This window comes from Apostichopus japonicus, chromosome 6, assembly GCF_037975245.1.
Source record: "Apostichopus japonicus isolate 1M-3 chromosome 6, ASM3797524v1, whole genome shotgun sequence".
NCBI classification, from domain to species: Eukaryota; Metazoa; Echinodermata; class Holothuroidea; order Aspidochirotida; family Stichopodidae; genus Apostichopus; species Apostichopus japonicus.
Window position 1 is genome coordinate 2198967 of NC_092566.1, and position 26245 is coordinate 2225211.

General features: G+C 36.6%; 3 protein-coding genes across 15 annotated transcripts in view; 1 reads left to right on the top strand and 2 right to left on the bottom strand.

The window, feature by feature from the left end:
- On the bottom strand, positions 1–6716 carry LOC139968639 (uncharacterized). 2 transcript variants are annotated; one of them, XM_071972840.1, is made up of 2 exons: positions 6163–6508; positions 1–3420 (listed from the first exon to the last, which is right to left on the bottom strand). In XM_071972840.1, exons 1-2 carry the CDS (start codon positions 6216–6218, stop codon positions 1701–1703), a joined length of 1776 nt encoding a protein of 591 aa, XP_071828941.1. In that variant the 5' UTR covers positions 6219–6508; the 3' UTR covers positions 1–1700. The 2 variants fall into 2 exon arrangements, with proteins under 2 accessions (XP_071828941.1, XP_071828942.1); XM_071972841.1 differs by lacking the exon at positions 6163–6508 and adding an exon at positions 6609–6716 and having other exon boundaries at positions 2–3420.
- A 2954-nt stretch (positions 6717–9670) lies between these two features.
- On the top strand, positions 9671–14396 carry LOC139968652 (leucine-rich repeat and fibronectin type-III domain-containing protein 4-like). Its single transcript, XM_071972901.1, has 2 exons — positions 9671–10113; positions 11518–14396. The coding sequence occupies exon 2, from the start codon at positions 11559–11561 to the stop codon at positions 12681–12683; it is 1125 nt and encodes a 374-aa protein (XP_071829002.1). The 5' UTR covers positions 9671–10113; positions 11518–11558; the 3' UTR covers positions 12684–14396.
- Positions 14397–15041: 645 nt separating this feature from the next.
- LOC139968649 (cytochrome P450 4V2-like) overlaps positions 15042–26245 on the bottom strand; it is a 50744-nt gene continuing 39540 nt past the window's right edge. For all 12 annotated transcript variants that reach the window (XM_071972892.1, XM_071972893.1, XM_071972890.1 and 9 more), the window contains 8 exons: positions 26027–26217; positions 25426–25495; positions 24236–24362; positions 23681–23878; positions 23059–23161; positions 22283–22420; positions 20856–21035; positions 15042–20223 (listed from right to left, as the gene is read on the bottom strand). In XM_071972892.1, coding sequence (XP_071828993.1) covers positions 20063–20223; positions 20856–21035; positions 22283–22420; positions 23059–23161; positions 23681–23878; positions 24236–24362; positions 25426–25495; positions 26027–26217 — 1168 coding nt within the window. In that variant the 3' untranslated portion in view covers positions 15042–20062. The remainder of the gene's footprint in view (positions 20224–20855; positions 21036–22282; positions 22421–23058; positions 23162–23680; positions 23879–24235; positions 24363–25425; positions 25496–26026; positions 26218–26245) is intronic.

The window sequence follows — 26245 nt, forward strand, 5'->3', positions numbered from 1 at the left end:
ATCGCTAGTATTTGCAAAGGAGAAAATGCTAAGATGCAACTTACAAGGCCTGGGAAGTGCCATTTCCAGCGACCTGGGAGGCATTTTTAGCCAAAATTTTCTTGTACGCTTCGCGCCAATTATGGTGGCGCTACGCTTATATAGTTTGCAATGCCGAATCTACAGTTTCGCCCCTCCCTTAGCAAATTCCTGGCTACGCGCCTGGAACATGTAATAAAGTAATTTACACAAACACTGTGAAGTTAAGGATGAACCTTCTGGTAACTCTGTCCACCAACACATAAAACTCTGAGCACATGTGGTTTCAAAATAAACTTTTCTCCCACATAATAATACCAGAAACCCAACACAGAAAGTAACAAACGTGTAGCAAATGTAGAACAAATTACATAACAACAATAACATGCATACTACAGCAGTAACAAATACTAACAATTGCAATAACAGTTGTCGATGAACCTTTGACAATCTTCCTACCAAAACTGATTTATTATTTTGCTCAAAACTGGTTGAACACGGTGTAATAAATATGTTGGAATATCAAAGGAAACCTTATGGACAGAAGGAAGAATAAATGGCAGAATTACAAAGAAACAATGTTGTCACGAAAACAAAACGAATTTGTAGCTAATAGTTACATATATGTTCATGGTTAATTTGATTAACAGTGCGTGAAACAGGCATGGTGTTATGGAGTTAATTTGACCTTGATCTCCGGTCACCTTGGTCCTGAGTGTTCACACTCTGGAACTGATATCCCCCAGAACAGGGGACCAACATGTCGCGATTTGACCATGAGTAGGAGAGTGATTATACTGGGATGTTGATCTCGAGCAGGGGATATGATTCGATCGGATCCCCTCTGTGCATTTTTCTAATGTGAACAAGGCTTTTAGATGAAAGTGTCATATCAATGTTGGCAATAGCATACTGTACATGTAGTTCATTAACGTGCCATTTATTTGATATATTACCAAGTACTAACCAATAACAGAATATGCTGGTTGATAGTTGACACTGAAGTATGCAGTGTGAATACCTCTACAGTTATGCTTATGGAACAACCATAAAACTCCCTGTCTGTGTATATGGGATTTATCATTAAATTTAGAAGGAATGTAGTGATTAACATTTTAGAAAACATTGTGTATCTAAACAAAACTAATGTGACGGACGTACGCGTGACGGACGTACGGAAAATACGTACGTCTGTCACAGCATTTTCTGCAAAAATCATTTCGTAGAAGAAAATATAGATACTTCTGATGTTATGCGGTGGCCTAGTTTGAACGTTGGAAGTACAATAAACAATGGCGAAGCTTAATCTCGAAATGTCGCCTTTTATTTTGTGAGTTTCTTTTATCCCTGATTTAATCTCCAAAGACGTTCCAAGACATCTGAAAAGTCACTAATTCATTTTATATACACGAATTAAATGAACAAACATTTTACAAACCACACCAGCCCAAGAAATAGATACAACAAATATTGTTCGTCTTTCACTCATCAAAATCCGATCACTATGAAGAAAAGATTGTAAGTTGATACTTGTATTTGAGTAACTTATATCAAAATATCACGCGTAAAATGGTGTTGTTCCTTTAATTACTAAATGAATTTCAAGTTCATTTGAAAACGTCTAAATTAACACTGTTAATAATCCAAATATCTTTTTAAACACGTCTCAACCCTCATATCAGTTAATTTTTCGGTTCTAAGTAAGCATTTTCTTGATCAGTTATGTAATAGTAAGCACTGTCATTTACCATGGGTTTCGTGCCTGAACTAACACCTGCCTTATTAGAGGGCGGTACAGCTGGTTTGACGGGTAACTGCTTTATCGATTGCGGCATGTGTCCAGTGTCTTCATACTCATCCTGAGGAAGGTCCAGTGAAAGGGGATGACCAGGAGTTCCCGCCATCTCGTTCTTCTGCCTTTTCTTGATATTGTAGTATGACGCTGGTTCTACACCAGAAACTGATGGTTTATATTGGTCAGATGGAGCGTTTTTCGATGATTTTATCTGGGCCGTACATGAACACTTCTTCTTTAGGTTCCAGTTTTGATGAATCGTAAAACCTGTTACGCACCACGAAATAATCATTAATACAATTACAACGACGAGACCACACAGTAGTCCTATTGGTAATGACGTTTCGTTGACCACGATGCCTCCTGTGATGTACATCGGTGTTGGACTATGACCAGTGGTAAAAAAAGTATTCCCTGAAGAAGGTGTATAAATGGGCTTATGGGATGACGAGGGTATATTTACTGGGATATCTATGCCTTTCTCACCGTCGACTCGAATATCCAGGTCGAAGTTCACACTTCCAGCGTTATTAATTGCTGTACATCTAAACGCCGCCCTGGGATTAGTGTCGATATTACTCAAAGTAATCTCATCGGAGGTGAAAAACAACTCTAGTGGGTCACTACCATTAGGACAGGGTAACCAGACAGTCCAGCTGATCTCAGGTGTGGGTGGATCGGCTGAAGCTGGACAACTCAGAGTAAAGCTATCTTGGTTGACAATGTTTCTTTGAAGCGGACCCTGTTGGAATGGTAGACAGGTAAATTCATTTGATGTTAGACTAAATATAGGTCTACCCTGAATGGCAACTGGTGTTACGCAATTAGGAGGATCCGTCGATGTTTGGTTGACGAGAAATCGCATAGGATCCATAATCCATCGAAGATTACAGTCACAGTTCCAAGGGTTACCCGAGAAACGCAATTCTTGGACTCCAGCTGGGCTTTGGAAGGTCGGTGAGAGAGAAGTCAAGAGATTGGACCTCAAATCTAGAATTGTATCTACGGTCGCAACACCTTGAAAGGTTTCGTCATCTATTCGATTGATTAAGTTATTTCTGGCGAGGAATTCAAACCCAAACAGGGTAGCATCATTACCTCCAGCAAACATATGTCGAGTTAATTCGGTTAACCGGTTGTTCGAGAAATCAAGAATGAGTTGGCTGCGTTCGTGTGTAACGGGAATGACCTCATTCGGGAAAGAAGTGAATGCATTACTGGACAGATTCAGCGTTACATAATCTTTCCCGAAGGCTGCATCAAAGGTTCCAGTGACGTCAGATATTAAGTTTGAACTGAAGTCAAGTACCTCGACCCGGTTACCTCTAAGAAACGTGAACACCCGATCGATATCTAGTGTAGTCAACATGTTGTTTGATAGGTCTACCTTATCAATAAACCCTCCTGGTGGATAAAACAAATCATCCGGTATGGATGTCAAACCGCGATTACTGCAGTCAATTACCCCAGTATTCAATACAGGATCAGGATAACAGGAACAAACAGTGGGACATGGCAGCTGACAATGAACGATCCCTACCAGGGTAAGGAGTATGGCCAGGATCCTGTAGAAAGAGGGCGTCTTCATTGTGATACTAAAGTATGACCTGGAAAGAAACATAAAATATGAAGTGAACACTAATACCAAAAAATACAAATAATGTGAAACTTGTAACAATGTTATTTCGCACGATACGGTATATTGAGATTATTTGGACAATGTCGAAAGAAGGGATGTGGGTGTGGCATAAGATCATTTTAGAAGACAGTCTTAATCTGTTAACTGTGAGACATATTCCACATCAGTATAACCTATCTGTACTGAACTAAATATAAATGCACAATCCAAATCCTTTCTTAAAGGTATATTTAAAAGAATTTTTTTTTTTTTTTAGTTTGCTATTTTTGTAAAATATTTCTTATGCTAAAATACGATGCCGATTCAGTGAATTAGATTGACTAAAGTTAATTTTCAAATAATAAAGTAAAAATACGATTATTCGGGTTGTCTCAATTGGCAATTCAGTCATTAAAACATCAAACAAAATAAACGATGCTTAAAGATCATTAGTATTGGCCCCGAATTTTTGCATGCTAATAATTGCTAAAAGTTTCCTAACTTTTCAAATAAAAATACTTCCCGAAAGGCTCTGAGCCTCCAAATATTTCCAGTCATTACGGAGTACTAGAAATGAAAATTAAAGACTCACTGATCATAACAACGTTACGATGGGGCAGTAAACTGCTTGTTGAAAAGTAAGCATGTATGGTTGGACCAATATCTCGTGAGTTATTTAGGATAACTTTGAATGATCAATCTCTGAAATATTGCCATTTTTTAAAGACAGAAGACGTTGATGTTCATTACGTATTTTTTTATAGCTTTGTAAGCCAATACGAATTAATACCAGCGACGCAACTCATTGACTAACTGTTAGATTACCAGTCAGTCGGTCAGTGACTAACGGTTAGATTTCCAGTCAGTCGGTGAGTGACTAACGGTTAGATTAACAGTCAGTCGGTCAGTGACTAATGGTTAGATTACCAGTCAGTCGGTCAGTGACTAACTCTTAGATTACCAGTCAGTCGGTCATTGACTAACGGTGAGATTTCCAGTCAGTCGGTGAGTGACTAACTCTTAGATTATCAGTCAGTTTGACTAACGGTTAGATTACCAATCAGTCGGTCAGTGACAAACGCTTAGATTACTAGTCAGTCGGTCATTGACAAACGCTTAGATTACTAGTCAGTCGATCATTGACTAACAGTTAGATTGCCAGTCAGTCGGTGAGTGACTAACGTTTAGATTACTAGTCAGTCGATCATTGACTAACAGTTAGATTACCAGTCAGGCGGTCAGAAACAAACGCTTAGATTACTAGTCAGTCGATCATTGACTAACAGTTAGATTACCAGTCAGTCGGTCAGTGACTAACGGTTAGATTACCAGTCAGTCGGTCAGTGATTAACGGTTAGATTTCTAGTCAGTCGGTCATTGACTAACGCTTAGGTTACTAGTCAGTCGATCATTGACTAACAGTTAGATTGCCAGTCAGTCGGTGAGTGACTAACGTTTAGATTACTAGTCAGTCGATCATTGACTAACAGTTAGATTACCAGTCAGGCGGTCAGAAACAAACGCTTAGATTACTAGTCAGTCGATCATTGACTAACAGTTAGATTACCAGTCAGTCGGTCAGTGACTAACGGTTAGATTACCAGTCAGTCGGTCAGTGATTAACGGTTAGATTTCTAGTCAGTCGGTCATTGACTAACGCTTAGGTTACTAGTCAGTCGATCATTGACTAACAGTTAGATTACCAGTCAGTAGGTCATTGACTAACGGTTAGATTACCAGTCAGTCGGTCAGTGACTAACGGTTAGATTACTAGTCAGTAGGTCATTGACTAACGCTTAGATTACCAGTCAGTCGGTCAGTGACTAACGGTTAGATTACCAGTCTGTCGGTCAGTGACTAACGGTTAGATTACCAGTCAGTCGATCAGTGACTAACGGTTAGATTACCAGTCAGTCGGTCATTGACTAACTGTTAGATTACCAGTCAGTCGGTCAGTGACTAACGGTTAGATTACTAGTCAGTCGGTCAGTGACTAACGGTTAGATTACCAGTCAGTCGGTCATTGACTAACTGTTAGATTACCAGTCAGTCGGTCAGTGACTAACAGTTAGATTACCAGTCAGTCGGTCAGTGACTAACGGTTTGATTACCAGTCATCGTCAGTATTTCATTGGAAAACTATAGGGAAACTATGCAATGTTTTGATGTTACTACATAAGTACAGTAATCTACATGTATCCCTAAATCGAAACATGTGATGACATGATGGTAATGTAACATTAAATGGCCTAAAGGATTTCACTCATTTAGTTTCTTGCTAAAAAAATGAAACTGTGACAGTAATCGAGTTTCCACTGTCACTTTACTAAATTACAGCAGACGCCGCTTACTCTACAGGCTTATTGCAGCAGTGCAATCACATTTGTTGATTATCATCAGTTATTATTTCTTTAATTTTTAGTTACGTATCATGTGCTTATGTTCATAAAAATGTCTACTGCAAGAGTTTATATCTACAAAAGGAAGGGAACATCCATAGGGCATTTAGCCAATAAATAGCTTGAAATTCTACTCCTGCTCTAAAATTGGTTTTATTCTATAGTATTGGCGACGTGGTGAAGGTTTTCTTCTCCTGTGCAACAGATGGATTGGTAAAAATTTAGGTCAATATTCGAATCTTTGAAACATATTCTGATCTTACCAAATGCCTAAATAATTAGTGAATTTTGTTTATCTCTTTATTAATTTAAATGCATGTAATTGACAATACCTATTTTCCAGAAGTGAAGTTTCATGCTTAGCAAAAGTCAGAGACAATGTTTTCATCGATGAAATACTGTTTATACTATATCAAATAAAGAAAGAAGGTAAGAAGAAAATGTTTAGGTGGAAAGAAAAACATAATTCTTTACAAACTTCTTTTAAGCGAATACAGAACGGAATTGATTGTTTCTTTTTTGTGTACCGTTCTTTCAGTAAGAACACAATCTTATAAAAAAGAAAATGACAAACAAAAAGTTGAAGCATCGTGTGACTTCCCGTCCAGCTTGGAATTTGAAAAATGAAATATTTTTGCCCCCCAGAAATAATCCGTGATGGACATTGTCTACTCCTTAAAATTATTCAGCAGAGCTTAACTCCTAGATATGAAAGATTCTGAAAAGAAGAGGAAAGACTACAGATTATTAGAAAATAAAGAAGGAAATGAAAGCTCACCGTGTAGGATGTCGCAGATATTAACACTAAACAAAATGGCGGAAGTCGTCTCAATAATCGTTCAAGTGCAAAGTAAAGCCAAATAGTGCACAGAGCCGTGTACAGTGAAGTTCTTATACGTAATGATACAAAAATAATTGCAAGGCTCATAAAAAGGTTTAACAAAAATTTTTGCAACAGTGAACCGTGCAATTGGAATAACAACCATGAAAGGCTTTTGTTAATCTTTATCATTGGAGTTAGGTATATATATATATATATATATATATATATATATATATATATATATATATATATATATACCAGATAACAGATATTCTGGAACTAATATAAAGGCATTACAAATACCTACCAGACACATATATTGTAACTTTAACTTATCAGATACGAACGTTACGAGGCATATCTTTATAATATGTAATAAACAGTGTTTGGAAGATTTCTTTCTGCATTTATCCCCAAATTTTCAAACAATATTTCGAAATTGGGTATCTGGAAATGAGTTCCAATTGGCTTTTCCAACAGGGGACCATCTTGGTTTTTCAACTGGGTTCCAAATAGAGTTTTTTAACTAGGTTTTTTAAGATGCTTGCAACTGGGTTTTTCAACTGGGTTTTCTGACTGAGTTAAATGAACACATATCTTTCGTCATATAATTACAATATATAAAAGTGTATTATTATGGAGCCCTAACCTTCCAGGTTCCAACTGTTAATTCTTTGATATAACTGTTTGACAAAAGAATACCCGGCGTCTTGTTCATAGATCAGCTTGTAATATTTATAAAGGTTTCAAGTATTTCTGAGACTGAAAAACACAGTGTTTATTTATTTTTGCAATCAATTCACAAGGCCAACAGTTTCCTTCATCTAAGCCTGTGATACGGAAGAAACTCTAGATAGATTCATGCTTCAGTTGCATTGGATCAGCCGATGCCCTCTTTATTTCTTTATCTTTTGCCTTATCGTTTATCCATGTTAATAAAATTGCAAACTTGACAACTTAATTTATATACTTCTATCTTACACAACATGCGTGAAACATGACAGTTTGGAGGGATGGCGGCAAATAACAAACATGCATGGGGGAAAGAGAAAAGAACAGCTCCACTACCTAAATCCAGATCTAACCCATACCATGATACCAGTACAAACCGTATAGCGTACCTGACACCTCTCACACCGTGGTTCTAACGGTATCACGGTGTGTGTGATCAGTGCGTATATGACTTTACTGTATTAAATGTATTGTATAATGAATATTTTCCTCCCTATACAGACTAGACTATGTCATCCCTTCTCCTTAAGGTTTGCGCAGTCCCTGTGTTCGATGAAAATATCAATAGGAGACTAAAGATCATGATTGATCTAAGTTACTTCACAGGCAGCCATCAAACGTCACCCTGTTCCGCCCAACTCCATACTACTCACATTGCTCAGTCCATACCCATGCATGAGATTTTTTTCTGGAATATTAGAATGCGAAACAGATCAAAAGATCCCCAAGATTAAAGACCCCTCTGTCTGCCTCCGTCAAATGTTCCCATTTGTGGAGTCCTTGGTCCGCTGTGAAAGAATTCCTTAGAATGGTAGAATGTGGGACAGATCTGATCACCAAACGGACCCGTTTAGGTCATATGCTACTCTTTATGCAGACCTTGATCCACTGCAGGAGAATTCTTTACAATGTTGATATGTCCTACTATCAAATGGTCCCCTGCATCAGAAACCCAACAATATTTCTCTTTGTCAGGTCAGTACTTGGAAATATAGGATTGTCGATTAAATTCGGTAAATAAACATAGATGAGACAACCATGTTGGGTAAACAATAACATGTGGAAGCCTCGCAAAGTTCACGACAAGAGAGCCAACTACTCGCTTCTTCCCAACATTCGTGTATCTTTCCTAAACAATTAGCCATAATTAAACTCCATCAAGGGCGGCGGAAGCACTTTTAATCTAGGGGGGGGGGGGGGGCACCGACGTCGAAGGGCGTGCACTTTGCAGAAATTTGATTGGACTGATGTAGCCTGATATTTAGTACCCTTTATAACTCTTATTGTATTACCTTATTTGGGTATACACATCACTCCATCAACGCCCCCCCAACTCAAGGAAAAATGCATACTAGCACTACAATATCCAATGTGCAAATTGGGGGAAACAAGGAACCAGTTTTCTTTAATAGTTCTAAATTAGGATTAGATCTCTTACTTAAATTTCGCTGACCTAATAAGGTGATCAAGAGTACAATTTTTATGTAAAACAAAGGACACATTTTTAACTGAGGAAAAGTGGGGGACATATGCCCCCTGTCCACCCCCCCCCCCCGGGTTCCGCCGCCTTTGAACTTCATTAACTAAGCGCGTACCCAACGTTACCTACCAGTTGCAGAAAAGTGATTGTAAATCATTGATATATGGTAATGTTGAAGTAATGCGCCCTCTATAAAAGATATTTTGTATTTACAATAGGGAGCTGACACAAATTGAATCTCGTCCGTTTTGGTTTACTTTTTTCTCCTTCTCGGGGGGATGTTGAGTAGGACAAATATAGGACCCTAGGAATATTAAGTTTGGTTATATCGCCATGGTTACTGAAGTGTGTATCTTTTAATTGTTTTTTATTCATTCTTGAACGGTTATTTCAAAAAAACGAATTTTTTACCCCAGATAAACCTTCCAGGTATGGACAAGTTTCCAGGTATATAGAATGAAGACATCTACCAAATATGGAGTTGTGTCTCGCAAATAAACACCTTTTTTTCAAAGTCATTTAAGTGTCAAAACTATAATTGGATTGAACAGCAGAATTCGGTTTCAGAATAATGAACTTTACAATGAGGGCAATCGTAAATTTACCTCAGCAAAAACCAGTTCACTCTTTCTTTTTTTTCTTTGATAACTCGGTCTGAAAGAAAAGGAAACCGCGCGAAAACAACAAACACACCTGTAACGTTCATTTACCCGGAGTGTCATAAGAGATGTTTGCAGGTCGCATATATATCTATATGCAAAGTAGGCCTATATTATGAATGTGCAATCAGCTGCAGCCTATCCACATCACTTACCGTCCATATAAAGTGACTTCAACCGTAAGAGAGTAAACTTGTTCACGGTTTATTTATTTCAAAGTTAACCAAACGATTCCTCATTCTGGGTTGGAAGACGCTCGCAACAACATCAAATCAAACATTACCACCGATATCGCCCATAACTCGCAGAAGCCTCGCTGGCGTACCAATCCTTCTATATTCTCTCCGGTGTTCACAGATATTCGCCGACAATTACCGAGACTCGTCGAAACTCGCCCTCTCATTCAACTTATATTCGCCGGTTATTACCCATATTTATCGATTGCTATCCTCTCTGGACTTCGAGAATACTATACGGCGATTGCTGATACTCACATATACGTGGTGATACTTATCTATACTCGCTGGTACTCTTCGACACTCGCCGATACTTGCAAACAATTGTCGCTCCATGAAACAACGAGCCGCAGGTAAGCTTTGAAATGTTATCACTTTGAGAATTTCCACGATTTGGCATGTAACGTAAGGAATGTTATTTACCTCAATTATTTACCTCAAATGATATCTGTTGGTAATTTGTTGGTTTCATAAACTAGGAATTCACTAAATTAAGAACCAAACGGTTGATATCTCGAGGAAACCTACTAACCACCTAAAAGGTCCCAATGTTTTTTTTTTTCCTCTTACCAAAAAATGTAATGAATCTTTTAGCAAATTTTAGTCCAACGTCACTCTGATCTGAACGTAGCTTCTAACTACACAGTTTACCTTACATAGCGAGCACAGCAGTTAAAAATATGAATCATAGGCCTATCTTGAAAATTCCTTTTGAGACGAAATTATATCCATGTTACGTAGCCCGTATACAGTAGATGCCGTGGTCCATATACCCATGTGATGCATAGGATGGGTAGCATAGCACCATATTTACTATATAGGCTACAACAGTCCGTTGTTTACTGTGGGTGTTACTGGCTTTGGTGTCTACCTTTAAGTAGGTGTTATTTCAGTTTCCGTTAGAAAGGTATAATATCTTAGGCTAAGCACTGGGTTACTCATGTCTTGTTAGGAAAACGTACAAATAACCGGAAGAGATGTAAAGTATACTGGTTTGTTGTTACTTATTTGAGGTACCGTATCTAGCTGTCGCCTACTTTACAATGTAGTGTTACAAGAGATATTGGATTCTGGGGTGGGGTGGGGTGGGGTGGGGGTGTAGTGGTGCTTTGCTTTCCCAGTTTTACTTTTACGATTGCGCGTTTGCTTCTTATAATTGCATTAGTTCTTCCAATTGCCTTGAGGGCTACTTATGGGCTTAAAGTTGCTGATTTAAGTCCCAGACCAACTAGTAAATATCAAAATGTGCCCTTATGCTTCTAGAGGAATATACATGGTATTTTCATCATTTGCAAAAATATGTGAAAACAGAATTCACCAAGGAAACTTTCTTTTTTGTTCTTGGTATATATTTAATTTCTTCATAAGTACACCACAAGTCTTGTACCCTACTTGTTACATAAGTATGAATTATGATAAATCGCTTACTAATTCACGATGATGATAGGAGCGGGGCCATTGGCGTGAAGACAATGAGGTCATGTTGACTATGGTGACGCTATGCTTCCAAAGAGCAGGCTTCTTTTGAATGATTTTTCTTTAAGAAACATTAAACAAGTTATATTTACATTGGCTCCGCTGTTTTGACTCATTGTTTATTTTGCCGTTGTTACGTCCGTTCAATAATTACCTGTCAATATGCAACACTCTTCAAGAAATTGGATGTAACTTTTATGTCAGTAATATGAGAACTGAATGAAAACTGGTTGGCAAAGTTGGCCATGCAGTAACTTTTATTTCTTCTTCATTTTATTTAGAGAACTTTCTAACAGGAAAACAGAACAAAAACTAGACAAATATGACCCTCTCTCTAATCCTTTGTACTGCCTTGCTTCTTGGAAGGGTTCATGCACAGTGTCCGACAGCGTGCTTCTGCACTAGTGACGTCATAGACTGTAGTAACCTCAATCTTAACGAACTGCCTGTTGGCACCACACCATCGAGTTTCGACAGACTCTCACGACTTGATTATTCAAATAATGGGATTAGTGTCTTGGATATAGATCGATTATTCCAATTTATTAGGGGATTAGAGGTTGATGTGATCGATTTCAGCTCTAATCGTATCAGTGACGTCATTGGTACTTTTGATGCAAACGATGGGAAAGACTACCTTGTACTGAATTTATCCAGAAATGTTCTACAGACATTCCCGTCGAGCATAATCCCTTTGAATCACATCAGAGGGATGATAACTATCGATATCTCGCACAACCAGTTAACCGAACTGACCAGAAATATGTTTGCTGGTGGTAATGACGTGATTCTACCGAGATTTCAGTTCTTCGCTACAAATAACCTGATAAGTCGTGTTGATCCAGAAACATTTCAAGGAGTCAGCATACTTGATGCTATAGTTGACCTACGATCTAACTTAATCCGAACCCTGACTGAAGATTTTCAGTCACCAAGGAGTGTAAGGCAGTTACGATTCTCCGATAATCCTTGGCATTGTGACTGCAATCTTCGTTGGATTATAACCCCAGCTAACCGACTGGTTAATCACACAATGGATGATCCCCCGGCATGCCGAACCCCGGCTGCGGTACAAGGACGTCGAATCTTTGAACTACGGCCAGATGACTTTGCATGCCTTCCTTTCCAAGATGGACCGTTACGACAAAATTACCTAAACATGGATTCTTTTCTAGTACGGTGTCCTGTAAACGCAGATCCACCGCGGTTTCAGGTTGATTGGCAGGTTTGGATACCGTCGCCATTCGGGTTGGATCCTATCCAACTCTTCTTCACGTCAGAGACGGTAGGACTAAGGGACCTGGTAGCCAACCCCAGAGCAGCCTTCAAATGCACAGCAAGAAATAATGCTGGGAGTTTGACTCTTTCTCTTGACATCCAGTTTAACGGTGAACCCGGTTTACCGGTTCCGGAGTGCCCAGCTGTTATCGCTCCAGATCAGTGTTAATTCCGCCGCATATAAAGCCCTTCACTTCACATGAGGACCTTCCTGATCCACAAATGTGCTACTCAGAGGAAAGTATACCCAACTTCATAACCTCCGGGAGTCCCATCTCCCTCTCTCACCCATGTCCTTGAAACATCCAGTGTTCACCTAGAACGGCTGCATTTTCTTTTTCAGTTGATGAACAAAATACAAACTCAAATATAGAAAGCCGTTTAAGGATGTATTAAGACTTTCTAGTGATACAATTTGGATCACATTAAACCTTGTTTGTTTTGCTACTTTTCTGAACATCATTTATGAACAGTATGTTAGTGGTAAAACACATGAATGTATCAGCTCCCAGGAATTCTCTATGGTTAATTCCCATTCTGTGTAGGCATCCAGCAACGATGGAACAGAGTGAAGAGGTAGAATACATATTTAATGATATGAAATACCGTACACATTATTTATCAAAACAAAAATACGGCCAAAAAAGAAAAAAAAAAGAAATGTTTTCATTATTTTGTAAGCATATACCCAGGCATATATTTAACTTGTATATCAAATTAGTTAAGCTAGCAGACTGGATTGATAAAATAAGAAGTTCATTGCTTTGATATGTACGGTGGCTTAATAAGGACATAGGTAAACAAAAATAAGTGTCCCCAAATCTCTAAATTTTGACTTTTTATCTCAAATTGTTTTCTTTACTATGTATGTCTTTATTAAGCCACCGTAGATATGACATAACATTCTATTATTAACATATGACGTGTTCATCGAAGATTAATACAAACTTTTCATGGAGCCTGAAGGCAACTATATACATTTATTTCATATATAACAGTGTATATATAACAGTGTACAGTTTGGTATGTTTACGATGTAGAGGGTGGTGTTGTTGGGACAAGACCCTCTAGAACAGGGAAGGTAAAATCTGTCCCATTTTGTTGTTCGTTTGGTCATTTTAGCTTAAGTCGCCAGCTATTCATTCAAACATGGGTGACATTAAATTCAAGTTCCAGTATGATCAAGTTTATTACATTGTCCTGGAAGAGGCCTGAACAAACTCCTGAACTACCAGTAACCCACTCACCCCTCCCCCACCCACGTGTAGTCACTGGTGTATTTAATTGCTATTTCTGAGAAAAATTGAAATGTTATTATCGATAGTTTGGTTTACAAGATCTTAATTTTGTTGATATCTTATAATTGGAGAAAGAATTAAAAAAACACACCTGACATTTGTGTTGTCTTTTCGCACGTAGATTCTTTATTTTATTTTGTTTTAAATCAGGTCATACAGTAGCGTGAAATCTTGCAGTTTTAATTTGCATCAAAGTATAGCATGATAACTCAGACTTGAATATTTCTTATACTCACGATATGTTGTCAAGTAACACAGAGGTGTGTGAAAAGCGATAATAGAGAGAGAAAAAAAAAACATTATTAGAAAAACTTACGTTGAGACAAAGATTTTACAGTGTTAGACCGACAGATGAAAGTGAAAAATTTAAGTGTTCTTAATTTCTTAGTATTTGTTCCTTAAAACAACAATGTAGAGTATTGAATTAAAGATGGCAATGCATTGACAGAAGATAAAGCAAACACTACAATACATCTCATATTGAGTAAAAATTACGGACAAATTGAGAGGTACAGAAGCAAACCAAGCATCATATATGTTCAAGATAGGGATCATCCTTTTGATGAATAAATCACCCCATGCCCCTACCAAAGGAAAAATCAGTCAGCAGTCCTCTAAAGATATATATATATAGCGTTGTAAAACTCTACGCTACCCCACCAAGTCCCCCTTGTCCTGGCCCTCTAAAATACCTCAAACTAAAGAGACTTGTCTATAACTGCAAAACTGCAAGTATCTGACTAGAGCAAGTTTGTCAAACTTTGTCCCACAGAGGTACTAGAATAACACAGAGGTACTAGAATAACTTGTATCAATGATATGAGTCGAATCAGGAATTGATTGGAGAAAAAATTTTGATCAACCTTAAGATTTAATGATTTGTTAAAACTCTCTGAGGAAATCTTCCATTTATGTCCAGCATGCTACCTGTATAGTTGTGAAACTCCTCAGGACAAGAATCGTGTTCAAAAATAGTTGGCAGAGAGCCCAGTCACATAACCAAGTTGCCTGCTCAAAAACTGGAAAACACTGAACCCTGGGCACTTATTAGACAATAAAACAGGAAAAAACAAACCGTTTACTCTCCAAATCAGAGATTAAGGTCTGTAAAATAGCCTGGGAATATTTAGGTGAACTTTAGATTTTGAGTACTGAAGACAAGCAAATACACTTTGCTGTGTACACTCCTGTTTACATACAAGAAACACACAATGCAATGTAGGCATTGAACATATAATAAATAATTGTATTTACTTGTTAAAATTAAATCTTTTCAATATCATAGGGAAATTACACAACACTATGTCAACTTTTGAAAATTTGTGACAATGAAAGAACAAAATTAAGCAAAAAACAAACATGCTAAGGCAAAGATCAAAACAAGTTTACATATATTAATTTGTCTGACAAGAGAATTAAATAAAAAACTTCAAAAGTTTGTTCTTTAAATTCTTATCACCAAAGACTTATACAGTACAACACTTATTTAAAGTCATAATTTGAAGCCAAACTTGGATACTTAACAAACCTGTTTTTCTTCTAAATATATTGGACATTACAATTTGTGGCTATACAAACTTTATATAAAAGGTCTGGAATGTTCCTTTAAGTCAGAAGTGGATGATGATATCAGTTCCTCAGTTTCTGTTTATTAGTCACGTGATCTGTTACCCCTGACAACAGTTACCCCTGACAACAGTTACCTCTGACAACTGACCAGCAAAGCCAACATACCGGCCATAATAGAAATTAAAGATTGTATAGGCAGGTATGTTACTTGCAAATATAACAGGACATGTTTCTCATGTATGTTATTTGCAAATATATCAGGACATGTTCATCATGTATCTCACTTGCAAATATAACAGGACATGTTTATCATGTATGAGTTAAGGCTTAAGCATGGGTTAAGGCTTAGCTTAAGGGTTAAGCATGAGTTAAGGCTTAAGCACAAGGCTTAAGCGTGAGTACCAGTTCACATCTTGCAACAGTATCTCTAATGGATTTTCAATATGAGTACAAAAGTACAAACTCATGTGAGTACAAGCACAGGCAACAGTACACATGTGTACTCGCTGCAAGTTTAGTACTAGATTTACAAAACATGGAACCATCCTTTAAAGCATAACACCTCTTTCCCTCTCGCAACAACAAATCTCAAAATGGTTGCTTCCAAATTATTGGGGTTTCCTTTTTTCTGATTGATTCCCAAACTACAATATCATCATTAAACCCTCAATTCTGCCAATTAAGAGTTAAAAAAGCAGTAAAAATAATTATCCAAAAGTAAATGGCATTTCTAACCGCACGCATTCTGGTCTGTCACCTTTCAAAATGATTATTTTATCTGACATTTGTAACATCCAAAAAAAGAATACATAACAAAGCAATACAATTAACATACATTGTCCTGGAATAAAACATTGCAAAACAAAAATTCAATGAGACTAAAAAAAAAAAAATCTGAAGTCATATTTTTGCTTCATTCAGAATATTTAATCATATTACATCAAAAGTACAAGAATTACCACGAACGTAACACTCTGAAACTCAAACGTGCTAAAATACTGGACATTGAGGATTCTGAAGTTAGCCCATAAACATCTTAAAAAGGAAAAACAAATAAACATCTTCAAAATGAAAACAAAATAATTTGAAATTGATGGTAAAAACAGGTTTAGAACATTTGTGACCATGTTTTTCTTTTCTTTCTAACATATTTGAAAGCAATACTGAAGTTTGTAAAGTAAGTTTGGTCAATAAAATTGTAATCATAACCAAATACAGGAGAGGAACACCAGGGGGTTAAGAAGGGGCAACCCCACGCCCCAGGGGCCTAAAACAAACAAAAAATGCAGCACACAGCACATTGTGTTCAAAAGTGCCAGGTTTAATATCAATAAGATGGGGGAATTGAATCTCATTGTGCTAGTTCAGTCTCACAAATGTTGAGTTTGCTTGCTGAAGGGTCCAGCCCATCTAATCCTTGACACCCCCCCGCCCCCCCCCACCCGGCCTCAGTGTTAACCCATATACAACTTATTATACTCACAATTGGACTAGAGCACCCTCCTAGACATTTTTGTCACAAAGTGAAAGTTAATAAGCAAGAATTTAATGAATTTGATTCAACCCTCATCATTTTATTAACGTGGATAGTTTTCAATTCAGTGTTGGACGTAATCAAAAGCAAACTGGAATATGCCCAAAAAAATGTCATCATGCTTTATTATCAGAAACAAAACTTGAATTCACAAGCTGATGACCTTACACACTATTTGGAGTTAATCATTGAGAAATATCAAATATTGATGTCGGTCCAATCAGAGGGATGATTTATAGTGCCAAGAAGAGTTTAAAACGTCACAGAATATGCTTGGAAACCATGCAGGGAGGTTGGGAAGAGGAGAGGATAACTATTAACAGTAACAAAAATTAGCAGCACTGAATTTACTCATAGTTCAATCTTCATAAAACCAATTTACACCCATTCGTAACCCAGATAAAGGCTTACAAATTATCTCATTGTCATTGATATTCCTGAACACACCTCGCAAGGTGATGGCTTCATTACAAAATAAACATAAACTCCTACAGTTGAGTGCCCCACTGTGGTTTAACTATAGCAAATTTTGACCCGACTGCCACTACAAAGTTTTGCTGTTTGCTGTGAAGAATGACGCACATCCTGGTTAATTAAATAAAGATAACTCATGCATGGTTTGGAATTTTACATGTGAGTGCAATATAACACTGTAAAGTGTTGGCTTTAGTAAGTAACTTAACCCCATAACTTACTACCAGCAGTTTATACATCGCCATTTTGAAGGATTGGTTTCTTTTTAATCTCAATAATCACATTTCTTGTCTTACTTCATACAATTTTATTCACTCTTTTCTTTTATTAGCCATTCAGACTGAGACTTTCTTTTTTTTTTCAGATCTTTTTCCAACTTGTTAAAGTATGTGCAGATAAGACCCTGTTTTGCAGAATTAGCAATGTTCTTCTACCCATGCATTTCTCATAACTATACTCCATGAGGCCTCACCATAACCAGCAAGTGGTAACCTTGTTGTGCCATCACTGGATGTAATAACTATACCCTGTGAGGCCTCAGCATAACCAGCAAATGGTAACCTCGTTATGCCATCACTGGAAGTCATAACTATACCCTGTGAAGCCTCAGCATAACCAGCAAATGGTAACCATATTGTGCCATCACTGGATGTCATAACTATACCCTGTGAGGCCTCAGCATAACCAGCAAGTGGTAACCTTGTTGTGCCATCACTGGCATTTATAACTATACCCTGTGAGGCCTCACCATAACCAGCGAGTGGTAACCTTGTTGTGCCATCACTAGCAGCCATAACTATACCCTATGAGGCCTCAGCATAACCAGCAAGTGGTTCCCTTGTTGTGCCATCACTGGCATTCATAACTATACCCTGTGAGGCCTCAGCATAACCAGCAAATGGTAACCTCGTTATGCCATCACTGGAAGTCATAACTCTATCCCCTGTAGTCTCAGCTTAACAAGCAAATGGTAACCTCGTTGTGCCATCACTGGCAGATATAATTGTAAATCCTTCCATAATATGTTGAAAAGTCAACCGTCTGTACCAATCACACAGTTCAAAATACTTTAGAAGCCAAAACACTGGTCTTGTTTATCTTGCAGTTTGTACAAAGATACAACAACAAACAAACAGGGTGATTGTCAGGCCAGTAGCATTAGTACAGTAGTATGAGTACAACTAGATCACACCACTGTTATGAGTACAAGTATATGAGTACTCAAGTATGTATAAGTACTCAAATACAAGTATCTGATTACTCAAGTATGTATAAGTACTCAAATACAAGTATCTGATTACTCAAGTATGAATACTCAAGTACAAGTATCTGAGTACTCAAGTACAAGTATATGAGTAATCAAGTATAAGTACTCAAATACAAGTATCTGATTACTCAAGTACAGGTATCTGAGTACTCAAGTACAAGTACATGAGTACTCAAGTATAAGTACTCAAATACAAGTATCTGATGACTCAAATATGAATACTCAAGCACAAGTATATGAGTACTCAAGTACAAGTATATGAGTACTCAATTATAAGTACTCAAATACAAGTATCTGATTAATCAAGTATGAATATTGAAGTACAAGTATATGAGTACTCAAGTATAAGTACTCAAATACAAGTATCTAATTACTCAAATATGAATACTCAGGTACAAGTATCTGAGTACTCAAGTACAATCAAATACAAGTATCTGATTACTCAAGTATGAATATTCAAGTACAAGTATCTGAGTACTCCAGTACAAGTATATGAATACTCAAGTATAAGTACTCAAATACAAGTATCTGATTACTCAAGTTTGAATACTCAAGTACAAGAATCTGAGTACTCAAGTACAAGTATATGTGTACTCAAGTATAAGTATCTGATTACTCAAGTATGAATACTCAAGTACAAGTATCTGAGTACTCATGTACAAGTATATGAGTAATGAGTATGCACACTCAACCTTGCAACAGTGTCTATACTAGCTTTCCAAAATGTCCAAATCCATGAGGTAAATTTGCACCGCCACACAGCCAACACTACTAGAATGCACATACTCACTGGAATATCTGTTGTATGCCGACAATTATTGGAAGGTGTTAGGTTCATAATTGATGCAATACCAGGGAAAAGAGACCGGCTACCACTTCCAGTCAACTGGCAAGGGGAATTTCATGTTTTATACAACAACCAATTGTACTGTTGGCATACCGACCCCAAAAAAAACATTTCCTAAGAACAGGACAATGAGAATTATTTGCACCATCAAGTGATTAATCTCCTGTGAATAGCTCTGTAAAGAAAGCAGGCGAAAATGAGGAACTCGATAGCCATGACAGGGAATAATTAATTGTTTGCAAAATATGTATAAAAAACTTGTTATTTTAGGAATTTGTTGACCCAATAATGGATAGAATACTTAAGTTTTACAATCCCCAAATGATCTGTTCTGTTCATACCTTCCTATCACTGTGTCATTTTATTCTCAATTTCAATCAAGATCAATTTAATTAATGACAAGAAACTTGAAGAACAGAAAGAAATGTTAAGCTTTTGATATAAATTCAAGACAAATAGACCAGTGGATCCTCCTTTAAGCACAATTAGCAAAAGTACAATTTTTTTTTTTTCTCAGTCAATCTTTGAAAAGCAGTGGACTAAATAAATTTTCCCGATTTTAAGCTCTGAGTGATATTTCCATTTCGATACCTTTGTAAGGCCTGAGGATCAATTCACCGATGGGGCTGACTTCCTCCACTGACTGGCAAGACTTGAAGCTTAACTTACGCAAAAGGCTGGCCAGAATTACCTTCTCTTCCATAAGGGCAAACTTTTGACCTAACAGTTGAAGGAAGGAAAGAGAAGAAGAAGGAGTGACCCAACTGACAAAACAAATATAACTGACCTTTGTTAATTTCATGTGTTTATGTCGTAGCTTTTAAAGCAACATAATGTGTCAAATGTGAGCATATGGTTTGGGGAATTGTTTACTACAAAGACTAAGTTACTAAATATATACGGACAACTCTTAACAACAAGACAATTACAATCACAGTAACATCAACAACAAAACAGGTCTACAAATGACTACAGAGGATGAATATCTAGCTCATAACTTCAATGAAACTTATATATCTTGGTAGTCATTGATGAAGCTAATCTCTGATTTGCTGAGTCACAGATGGAGGGATGTACTCAAGGATGGAAAACTGCTTTGGTACAATTTTTGGGGGTCCATTTTTATTGTACTTTTGAGCATATTTAGGGGAAATATTAATGACCTTTAATGCAAAGAGATTTACAAGAATAAACAAAACCATAAGAGAGAAAAAGAGAGAGAGAAAACTGATGAAATACCACCAATCTGTTTATCCCAGAGATTAATCTGATTACTCTAATTAATCTCATTAATCTGAGTGAAATAAGAGAAGGTAAGGTATATTCCTTCCACGATTAGAAACCAAACTTACCAATGCAGTTTCTAGGACCTGCTGAGAAGGGTACATATGCAAATGGATGGCGACCCTTTATGTTTTCAGGCAAGAACCGATCTGGGTCAAACTTCTCTGGGTCGGGGAACTGCTTGGGGTCACGGTGAAGCCAGTAGATACCAATGACAGTAATGGTATCCTTTGGAACAAAGTTACCACCTGAAATATAAAAAATATATATATATTTATTTCATACCAAAATTGAAAAGAAAATTGTGCATTTATATGTCATTCAATAGCACTGCTACTGCTACTACTACTTCTACAACTACTACTACTACTGCAACTACTACTACTACTACTACTACTACTATTACTACTACTACTTCTAGAACTACTACTACAACGGTTAATACTACTATTACTGCTACAACTACTTCTACAACTACTACTGCTGCTGCTTCTACTACTACTACTACTACTACTACTACTTCTACAACTACTACTACAACGATTAATACTACTAATACTGCTACAACTACTTCTACAACTACTACTGCTGCTGCTACTACTACTACTTCTACAACTACTACTACAACGACTACTACTACTAATACTGCTACTACTACTTCTACAACTACTACAACTACTCCTACCACTACTACTACTAATGCTGCTGCTACTACAACTACTACTACAACTATTACTACTTCTACTTCTACAACTACTTATACAACAACTACTACTACTACTCCTACTGCTACTACTACTCCTACTACTACTACTACTATTGCTATTGCTATTGCTACTGCTACTATTTCTACAACTACTTCTACAACTACTACTACACTACTACTACTTTTACAACTACTTCTACAACTACAACTACTACTACCACTACTGCTACTGCTACTACTAATTACTTCTACAACTACTTCTACAACTACTACTACTAGTACTACTCCTACTGCTACTGCTACTACTACTACTGCTATTGCTACTGCTACTACTTCTACAACTACTACTACTACTACACTACTACCACTACTTTAACAACTACTTCTACAACTACAACTACTACTACCACTACTACTACTACTACTACTGCTACAACTACTTCTACAACTATTTCTACTACTACTACTACTGCTACTGCTACTGCTACTACTTCTACAACTACTACTACAAATACTACTACTACTTCTACAACTACAGAACAGTATTAATCAATACGTAGCAATTCTGAGACGACAAAAGCAAGGAATTTGATATCATATAACATCCAAGTGATATCAGCTATTACTACAGTGAAAACTTCTCCCTATCTCTCTAACCACCGACAGGAGGATATAAGATCTATTCCAAATTCGCTCAAACTGGATTGCTGAACAGTGAACAGGTTCAAATAGATTTCTTTTGTGACCCACAGCATTGAAGGTCACTTGGGTGTAATTGAGTGCACTCACTAAGGACGGTGTCTTCTTCCAATTGTCTTGCAATGAGGGGTACTGGAGGGAACAGACGGAGCGCTTCCTTGACTACGCAGTTAAGGTACGTGAGATTCTGAATGTCATCATTGGTAACTGGTCTGTCCCGGTCATTATCTGAAGATGACAATAGAACAAAGATAGCTCAATGAAGGTTTATGAGCACTTCAACCATCCACACAGTAACTTCATGTTAATACAATCTTGAACAGTTTCTTTTCTATTGGTGTCAGTACAGTAAAGCATTTATAAATTGGCTCATGTCAGGCTAACAATAGCTCAACAATAACAACAACTGTTAACAATAATAGGCTAACAATAACTCAACAATAACAACAACTGTTAACAATAATAGGCTAACAATAACTCAACAATAACAACAACTGTTAACAATAACAGGCTAACAATAACTCAACAATAACAACGACTGTTAACAATAACAGGCTAACAATAACTCAACAATAACAACAACTGTTAACAATAACTCAACAATAACAAAAACTGTTAACAATAACAGGCTAACAATAACTCAACACTAACAACAACTGTTAACAATAACAGGCTATATATATTCATCCCTACTGGAAGCTCTACCAAGTTTGCCACGCCTGATTTTCATAAATTTTCCAAAAAGTGGTTTATACCAACACAGTATCTTTGACTTGCAATATTATGAGTTGTCAAGTAAAACCCACACAGACATGTTAAATACATCATTGCGTTAAGTGTTGGCTTATTTTATTTTTTAAACTCACCAAAGACATTGTCAAGTTCTTCTTGAACCTTCTTTTGTATTTCAGGATGATGGCCCAGCAAGAAGAGGGTCCACGAGGTCCCGGAAGCTGTGGTATCATGACCCTACAAGAGAAACAGTAAAAAAGACAATGGCCACATAGCGTAAACAGTAAAGGGTTACATGGTATCGAAGCCCATTAAAGATTGAATGATATTCTGGCCCAATATAAGAATGTTAGGCAGTTTAGTTGTAATACTGTATGGTATCGTGGTGCTATGCCATAGATGGTAGAAAATTTAAATGACATTCTGGTCACGTTATAGGAATGGTAGGAAAACAATGAGTTTCACACAACAGGTATGTGTTACCACGGTAATGCAACAGAAACGGTGGGAAGTCGAGACGAACCTCTCCAGGAAATGAAACTCCTATATTCTACCTCATTGTATACTAAATATTTATTTAGTAATGGTGCCGATGCAGTGATTCAACTCTGACATCATATTTTTTACACTGCCATAATACATTGTTTTTACCCGTTGCACGACCTCTCTTGATCCTTTCACTTCTATCTATATGATTCAGGAAATAGCTCTGTCAATTACGTTAACCGGTCACAATTTCATTTCTTGACACCTTACCTCAAACATGAAGGTATCAACCTCTTCTCGGATGTCTTCCAAGGTGAAGGAAGGATCCTGTTCGTGGACCTCTAGAAGCAGATCGAGAAAGGCAAGTTTTCTGCGGCTTCGGACCTCTTCTGTCTTGTCGTCGATGACATCAATCTTTTTGCCTTGTTGTCTCTCTCTCTTCCGCTCTGCTCTTCGCAGGAGAATCACCTTGACGTCCAAGAAAGAAAAAGAATTTAATTGGTTTTACCAATCAGGCAACAAATCTACCCACATTCCAAAGACCAATAACCTACAATTTTGAGGGAGCTTTGCGTCTGCTCAAAGCTTGTTAGACAGGGTCAGAGAAGGTTGAAGCAAATAAGCTTATATTAAAGTTATGTACAAATTAATAACGACAAAAGAGAATCTCAAACACCTTGTCGACAATTTCGCATCAGCTACAGTACTTCACATATCTTTAATTAACACATGTCATTGTTTTCAATGTCACACCCAACCTTTTTAATTTTGTATTTATTTTTGTTTAAATTTTTCTTATTTTAACAAATTTTATATTTTACTTACAGTTTTGGTGAGAGTGTGCAGAATTTGTAAGTTGTGTGAGTGTTTCTTGCCACTAGGGAGCTGGTTATAAATGGTATCGATCCAGAGCCAGGGATACTTCTGTCTCTCTTGAATGATATCGCTCATCCTTTTAATATAAAAAATAAATAAATAAAAAACCAAAAGAGGATAAAGTTATCAATTATATATACATCTTTCTCTTTTCAGGGCCGAAAAAAATTAGTAAAGTTTTTGAAACATTTGAAGAAATATCATCACTGGCAGTTGACATTTGTTGAAAATTAACAATGAAAATTTTCCACTTAAAGCTCGAAAATCGATCATCGATGATAGGTACCCATTTTAGTATCAATATATTGATAGGTACCCATTTTAGTATCAATATACAGTATTGATAGGTACCCATTTTAATATCAATATATTGATAGGTACCAATTTTAGTATCAATATATTGAAAGGTACCCATTTTAGTATCAATATATTGAAAGGTAACCATTTAGTATCAATATGTTGATAGGTTCCTATACATCACCAATATATTGATAGGTTCCCATTTTAGTATCAATAACCCATTTTAGTATCAATATATTTATAGGTACCCATTTCAGTATCAATATATTGAAAGGTAACCATTTTAGTATCAATATGTTGATAGGTTCCTATATATCACCAATATATTGATAGGTTTCCATTTTAGTATCAATTAAACCCATTTTAGTATCAATATATTTATAGGTACCCATTTTAGTATCAATATATTGAAAGGTAACCATTTTAGTATCAATATGTTGATAGGTTCCTATATATATCACCAATATATTGAAAGGTACCCATTTTAGTATCAATATATTGAAAGGTACCCATTTTAGTATCAATATATTGAAAGGTACCCATTTTAGTATCAAAATATTGATAGGTACCCATTTTAGTATCAATGTATTGATAGGTACCCATTTTGATATCAATATATTTTAAAGGTACCCATTTTAGCACCAATATATTGATAGGTTCCTATATACTGTAGCACCAATATTTTAATAGGTATAAATAAACCAAAAAGCAAGATTAAAAGAGAAGAAAATCAAAGCATCATTTGTTGAAAATTGGATTTTTTGTAATTAATTAATAAACTGTAAGATTTAACTTAATACTGTTAAAGTCTTCTATCAAGTAAACACAATGCCACTTACTCTATAACAGCTTGCACATATTCCCTGTTTTTTCCTTGTTGGGCGCCAATATTCTTTCCCATGGCAGTGGCTACGATAAAAAAAATAGAGTGGACATTTTCTTGGGTATTAATATGGAATTTGTAGGTGTGTTAATGCAAGTATTCACTTCTCAGACAGTAAAGACAAAATATTTACAAATTTCTAGTGATAAAATGTATTCTAAATAAGTATAAACACTTACAGATTAAAATGAACAATAGAAATAGTAAATTGTAAGATGTAAAATGGCAAATTGTAAGCAAATTCAAGCTAAAAAGAGAGTTATGTTGAGACAATAAGTAAACATGAAAACCTGTAACAGTTATGCAAATTTTTAATTTTGTATTTGTAAGTGTTTTTTGACAGAAAACTCACAAAGATTGTTTAATAATGCAGCTATTACAGCAACCTTGAAATCATTTGGGTCATCTGTTTCAGTTGAACAACTAATTAGCCTGCAACGGCAAAATAGTTGTGACTAGAAATTTCTGACAATGACTTATCGCATATTAAGAAAAATCTTGCTCATTTATTTTACTCTTGGACTTGCGAAATAAGCTGCACGGCACAGAATACTCACAACAGATGATATCCAGGGTACATCTTGTTACCATAGGAAAGATGTTGACAGATTTCTCATGGACAAGCTCAGTCATCTTTGAAGTAATAGTCTGAGCATGCTCATTGAAGATGTCCACAAAAGACGTTAGGATGGCAAAATGAAAGGATGGAGTAAGAAGCTTGCGTCTGGTGTGCCATTTGGACCCTTTGCTGTACAGGAATGAAAATGGTGAACATT

Bases quoted from the DNA above. Each gene is read 5' to 3' on its own strand.
- LOC139968639 (XM_071972840.1), bottom strand. From the start codon at position 6,218: ATGAAAACATTGTCTCTGACTTTTGCTAAGCATGAAACTTCACTTCTG. The intron at 3,421-6,162 runs GTATTGTCAATT...GTTTCTTTCCAG, and splicing joins ACTTCACTTCTGGAAAATAG to GTCATACTTTAGTATCACAA.
- LOC139968652 (XM_071972901.1), top strand. From the start codon at position 11,559: ATGACCCTCTCTCTAATCCTTTGTACTGCCTTGCTTCTTGGAAGGGTT.